At 28.9% G+C, this 7,127-nt stretch overlaps 1 protein-coding gene across 1 annotated transcript; it reads right to left on the reverse strand.

Moving 5' to 3' along the window:
* Positions 1-3,775: 3,775 nt before the first annotated feature.
* Positions 3,776-4,478, reverse strand: LOC142530997 (MLP-like protein 423). Its single transcript, XM_075636965.1, has 2 exons — positions 4,237-4,478; positions 3,776-4,149 (listed from the first exon to the last, which is right to left on the reverse strand). The coding sequence occupies exons 1-2, from the start codon at positions 4,415-4,417 to the stop codon at positions 3,878-3,880; spliced, it is 453 nt and encodes a 150-aa protein (XP_075493080.1). The 5' UTR covers positions 4,418-4,478; the 3' UTR covers positions 3,776-3,877.
* Positions 4,479-7,127: the final 2,649 nt, after the last annotated feature.

Genomic DNA, 7,127 nt, shown 5'->3' on the forward strand with positions numbered 1-7,127 from the left:
TAGAGTTTTGTTGTATATATAGGGTTTTGGATTTTTGGGCCCTCCAACATAGCGCGTTTGTCTATTGTAACCAATTTATTTTAGATTGAAAGTCAACAATTTGATTATGAAATAATTTGTTATCATATTCATGGGAGTTGTTGTGTTTGACACATTTTCTCATGCTTATGACCATGCCTATATTTGATAAGATTATCACCCATTTCTCTCGCAATCACCTGACCCTTAATGCTGCAGATATATACTTCACTGCAATAATCTCTTACTACATTTTTAGAAAATGACATGACATGAACTTGTGAATATTATAAAAAATGGAAAACTTACTTTACACATTAATTAAGTTAAGGAACATCTTATTATTCCATGGTTGAATTACCCATTAAGTACAATTCTTATTTGGAGTGTCAGTATTATTTTGTACGTCACACCTTAATTATTTATATTGTCGTGATCTATGTGGAAATGTGTTTGTGCAGTAGAGTTGATTGTCATGAAATACATTTCTTAATCACCGCAATCTCAAAATTCATTTCTGGTTAATGAGCATTAATTTTAAAATGAGGATGTGTAATTGTTCTGTCTTATTATGCAGCATATATGTAAATTTGTACACACAATAAATAGGGACAATAAAAAATATACGACTCATTTTAAATTTAATTAAAAAACAGGGATTTTGACTTTTTTAAATCGAAAAAAGGGAGTTGACTTCTGTTAATTAGGTGAGTTCATTTATTAGGTCATTAATTATTTAATTAGATTTTACTTTTTTAAAAAATATTTTTTAAATTGATATATCCCTCCTCGATTTGAGTTTTCATTTATTCCCGCTATTTTTGTGTTCTTCACGACAAAATAATCAAAAATCATTTGAAAATTTGAAGATTTGTAGAGAAGTAAGTATATACTCGAATGCTCTGTATTGCTAGATTTGTTTCAGTTTAGTTCTGACTGTTTTTTTTTTTAGAATTTTTGTGAGTGGAGTTAGTGTGAGTATTTACAGTCGAGGAACGTGTTTATTGTGTGGTCGAGAAGGTGGATGGAGTGTGATTCGAGTATGATCGTATGTGCTAGGTCTGGATAGTGGAGTGTGAGTAGAGAATGTTAGTTCTGGCTATTGTAGGTTATGCCACCTGTGATCAAGAGAAGATGTGGAAGGAAAAAACAAAACAGATTTCTATCTGTAGGAGAATTTAGTAGAAGATAAGATTGAATGATATGTAATTTGTTTGAATTTAAAGACAATCAATTTGATTTTATTAATATGTAATGTGTTTGTGGTGAATTTTTAATTTTGGTATGGGTCGAGTGGACAAGATTGTAATGTGTGCAGTAGATTTTTAAATTTGGGTTGCGCGGGTGGTAAATTGTTTCAATTTTGGGACGAGTGGGTCGAGTGATAATGTTAGAGGTTTGGTTTAGGGTTTGGGTCGAGTTTAGGTCGAGATGGGTCGAGTGGGTAGGAAATTTTTGATATTTTTGAGTTTTAATCATTTTATAATATAGAATTCACTTTATAAATAATTAGAATGTAAATATATATAAAAAATTTATTTGTGTAAATATTAGTTATATGTTATAATTTAAGTATGTTAGTTAAAAAATTCATAACAAGTAGAAGAATGTATCTCTTATTCTAACAATGTGAGTTGAATTTATACTCGACTAAAAATCTTAACAAATTTTATAATTCCACTAAAATTCATAACAATTTTTATAATAATAGAACTAAAAAAATTCATAACAAATTTCATTACATATTCACTTTAATGAATGTATATCGAAGCATATGAAATTAATGTTTATTGTATATAAACGTTAACAAATTTTATAATTCTACTAATATTATTAACAAATTTTATAATAATAGAACTAAAAAAATTCATAACAAATTTCATTACATATTCATTTTAATGAATGTATATCGAAGCATATGAAATTTATGTTTATTTTATATAAACATTAACAAATTTTATAATTCTACTAAAATTATTAACAAATTTTATAATAATAGAACTAAAAAAATTCATAACAAATTTCATTACATATTCACTTTAATGAATGTATATCGAAGCATATGAAATTAATGTTTATTTTATATAAACATTAACAAATTTTATAATTCTACTAAAATTATTAACAAATTTTATAATAATAGAACTAAAAAAATTCATAACAAATTTCATTACATATTCACTTTAATGTAATGAATGTATATCAAAGCATATGAAATTAATGTTTATTGTATAAACATTAACAGATTTTATAAATTTTATAATTATACTAAAAATTTTAACAAATTTTATAATAATATGCTTCTCGGCCCATCTATTACAATATATTAAAATCTATATTGATTTTACAATATATTAATATATATATATATATATATATATATATATATATATAGCTTTATGGGTCGAGAAGCCAAAATTATGCTTCTCGACCCACGCGACCCAAAAAATTGGGTCGCGTGACGAGGCATAACCCTAGATCCAGTTTTGATTGAAATTGTTATAATTCTTAGCACATAAAATTAAATTATCAAATTGAGTGTACTGCACCAAATATTCTATCTCTTTCTCATTTAAAAATGATACAATTTTCTTACAGATTTCAACATATCTTGATCTTAGAGTTAACTTGCATTCAAAAAATTGATTCTTTCTAAGTTTAGCGAGAAATTATACCTGTAAAAAAAACAAAACAAACAAAAAGATTATTAGTTATATAAATTTAAAACAAAACAAAGATTATTAATTATAAAAAATTAAAATTAATGGATCGTGTCACGACCCATCGTGAAGAGGTCGAGAAATCATGACCCTGGGTCGTGAAGCACAAGAACCCAAAATTTGGGTCGTGAAGCACTTGTGCTTCACGTGAAGCACTGCACAAGTGCTTCACAACCTACCGCACGACCCATGGGTCGTGAAGCCGTTGTGAAGCACTTGTGCTTCACGTGCAGTGCTTCACGTGAAGCACTTGTCTTCACGACCCACCACACGACCCATGGGTCGTGAAGACTTGCTTCATGAACCTTGGCTTCACGACCCAGGGTGAAGCTCTTCATCTTGGGTCGTGAACACTTGACGAGATACAATAAATTTCATATCTTAAAATAAATTTCTTATCCATACATGGTTTTCTTGTTGGATTTGTTGCATAACAATAACTTGTAGACTCGTGGTTAATTGTTAGCCAAAAAATGAAAGGATGGAAGGTTGAGAAGAAAAAGATTTTTTGTGAAGATAAAAAATGAGATGAGATCTAGGGTTGAGTCGGGAAAGATGGAAAAATTGAGTTCCGATGAACCTCGGACTAAGCTTCCCCTTCTTTCCGAATCTCATGACACCCTTCATCGGTGCTATCTTCACGAAAACATGGTCATCAACGACAAACTCTAGATCTCTCCTCCTCCGGTCGGCATAACTCTTCTGTCGACTCTGAGCAGTCCTCATCCTATCACGGATTACGACTACTAGATCAGCAGTCTGCTGAACGATCTCTGGTCCTAACTCTGATCTCTCACTTCATCTCAATGGATAGACGATCTACAAAGTAATTTTTAATCAAATTTTAAATAAAAAATAAAAAAAATAAATTACATTCACTCCGTTTTTTTTATAAACTCTTCCGTGACTCCCGTTTTCCTCATTTTCCCCAATAAATAGGTCATGGTCGAGTTCATTGAACACATAAATACTAAATCCTCCGACTGGATGGGATTATTAATGAATTGATAGATTTAGATTTCAAATCCTTAATAATAAATAAAAGGAAGCTTTTATTCAGACATTCAACATCTCAAACATTGAAACACACGGACGTACGCATCACCACAATGAAAACATAATATGACAGTGGCCGGAGTCTATGCCTTGAGAAGGTAATCATCCAAATCTTGGAAATTCTTGAGAGCAAAATGTTTGAGCAGATCTGGATCTGGGATCTCTTCGCTTGCCTTATCGAACTCACACCACCATTTGACCAAACTACCATCTCCCTTGGGATTCACAGATAGATTGCCTTTGAAATTCTTGTAAAATTTCAAGATATCTCCATCAACCACACTGTAACTCACTGTCTTGTTCCCTTCATCCACCGATTCTATCTTTTCTTTGGTGCTTGAGATCTCAGATATTCCTGCACATGCATGCATTATGTTAATCAAATTATACATGAGATGTGTATGTATATATATATATATATATAGTAGTACTGATACGGTACCTGGAGCAAACTTAACCAAACGAACAGAGCCAACAGATTTTCCGTCGCCTTCGAGAACCTCAATGCTCTCGTATTGCTGAGGGAAAATCTTGGGGAAGAGGGTGCTCGATTCCCTTATGCTTTCCCAAAACTTGTTTGCATTTGCTTTAACCTCAGCTTCCACTTCAACCTTGGAGCCCATTCTTTTTATTATTCGAGTTAGCGAGCTACCCTTTGCTTTATATATATATATATAATATATATATATATATATATTATATTTATATATACATACATTGGATGCTATATATGATTTCATTCATAATATAGATCCGATCAGTGGCTAGTATTAATTAAGTGAATTCTCTCCAAAGGGCAGGTGAAATATTAATAGTGCATTGATTGTTCTGCTACCAACGGCGACCCATCATACATATTCATAGTTAGTTATTTGTAAGGGAGATGGTGCATTTAATATTTGGAGTAAATGTTGGACTACCAACATATAATTTATATTTATATATAATAAATATAGGGGGAAGTTAATTGTTTATACTTTATACATGCTAATATTTTACATTTTGGTGTATTAAAATTAATAAATATGAGAATTTAAATAATTATTTTAAATTATTGATAAAATAAATATATTTAATTATTATATAAAATTTTTTATATCGTTTGAGATTATATTAAAATAAGGATAACAAACCAAACGTCAAATTGAATTATTTATCATTGCATTCGATATATTTATTGAGTGAAATTGTTATTAATAAAAAACATAAAAAAATCATATATTATTTATTTATCAAAATTTTAAAGAATAAATAAAAAATTAAAAAAACATTTAATAGATAACAATTTTGATTCAAATTTTTAATTATTTTTTGAACATTTTAAAAAAATTATACTAAAGTTCTAATTAAAAAAAATAAGATGGATGTATGAACAATCGATATACAAAAAAATCACGATAACATTCTTCATTAAAAATATGAAAATTGTTTATTAAAAAAATTAATTTTTTAAATATTTTATAGAGTATAGAAAATGAAATATATAAAAGTAACGCAAGACCTAAAATCGTAATCGAAATTGAATGAAATAATACGATCAATACAAACATTTAAGAGATTGTTATTTACATTCTATTTTTTAAAAAAAATACACTTCATATTTCTTTCTTTAATCTAGAATGCATAATATGTCCTCAAATGTTTTTTTTTAAATATTGATATAAATATACAATATCTATTATTTATTTTTCTTTTATTAAATATAATAAAATTTTAAAACTAATTCAGAAAATTATTATGAGACCGTCTCATGAGTCACTTTGTAAGATGGATCTTCTACCCGACCTATGCAACTCGTGAAAAATATATTACTGTATTCAAAATTATTATTTTTCACTCAAGATATGAATTGAGTCGACTTGTCCCATAAATATAAATCCATGAGACTGTCTAACAGAAGACTTAACTCAAATTAATTTAATTAGGTTTTTTTTTTCTACATTGAATAATTTTTCATAAATATGTTATAAACAGCTTAATTAAACTATTGATTTCTAATATTATTTTAAGTCGTAGCATATTATTATAAAATAATAATATCGTTAGTATTTTTTTTTTCAAAATATGTTATAGCAAATTTTAAGGTAGTTTCTTTCAATAATTGTTCATGCTTAGTAGAGCGATCGAACTGTGGTGCTTGAGCTGTTGTGCGGTTTAAAAGAATTGAGTTGCATCATTGTCACTACCTATAACTTTTGGTAAAGCAACAAGCGCTCGGTCCAACAATTAGTATGAGAGCCAATGTTATGAGTTCGATTCCTATTGATTGCAAGGTGTGCAATTATTGGGAGAGAGATTTTTGGGTGTAATAATTGTCTCTGCTTGGTAGAACGATTGAACCGTAGTGCTTGGGCTTGAGTTACACCATTACCACTAGTTATAGCTTTTGGTAAAACGGCAAGCGCTCGGTCCAATATTTTTAAATAATTATTTTTATTTTTAATATTTATTTATTTATTTATTTTATTGAATTAAAAAAATTGTAAATACCTGTACAGTTTGTTATTATTGTATGTCATTGTTTAAGTTTCTCAAATAAATTTGTCTTTAGTGAAATAATAAATATTTGAATTCTTGTCTTTTAATATAAATTATTACTTTACTTACTTATATTAATATTTTTTGTTTAATACTATTTCAAAGTTAAAAAATTTATGAAACGTCTGACTTTCTTAATGTTTAAAATGTAATGGAAATTTTTTTTTTTAAAAAAACATCAATCAAGTTGTGGGGACCCGGACGCTAATCATCTTCTTAATCATCTTTGGGATTTAATTATCAATTAAGATAAACAGGGTCTAAAAATTTTTCTTTTTAAAAATGTAAGTGCGGAACGTAATGAAATTTAACTAATATACATCTCAGTATAAAAGTACAATAATGTACAACACTTATTCAAACTAGTCTAAGGTTCATTTACTAAATTTCAAGTATTAAACCAAGTCTACAATAAGTCCGGAATCACCACTCTAACTCATCTTCTCTCATCATCTTCTTGACCCCGATCCTGCCCCACCGTTGTCATGCACACATACAAAACAAGACAACAGCCGGATACTTCGGTGAGAATAAATCCCAGTATAAAACATAGTAGACATGCATGTACACAATATAAATCATAAAGCATACCATCATGCATAAAATCAATAGCAATAGATTTCATAGTCTATGAAACTAAATCAAAATAAGCATGCAACTCAATTCAATTCATATCTTGACTCAACTCAACTCTAACTCTAGGGATCCCGGTGTGAATAAGACGTCACTGTCTGTCACCTACCCTCCCAATCAAGGTGACTGTACGTCTTATTCCTAGACTTTGGCCATGTCTGT

Source organism: Primulina tabacum, chromosome 2, assembly GCF_025594145.1.
Source record: "Primulina tabacum isolate GXHZ01 chromosome 2, ASM2559414v2, whole genome shotgun sequence".
In the NCBI taxonomy this organism is placed as follows: Eukaryota; Viridiplantae; Streptophyta; class Magnoliopsida; order Lamiales; family Gesneriaceae; genus Primulina; species Primulina tabacum.

Bases quoted from the DNA above. Each gene is read 5' to 3' on its own strand.
- LOC142530997 (XM_075636965.1), bottom strand. From the start codon at position 4,417: ATGGGCTCCAAGGTTGAAGTGGAAGCTGAGGTTAAAGCAAATGCAAAC. The intron at 4,150-4,236 runs GTACCGTATCAG...ATGCATGTGCAG, and splicing joins TTTGGTTAAGTTTGCTCCAG to GAATATCTGAGATCTCAAGC.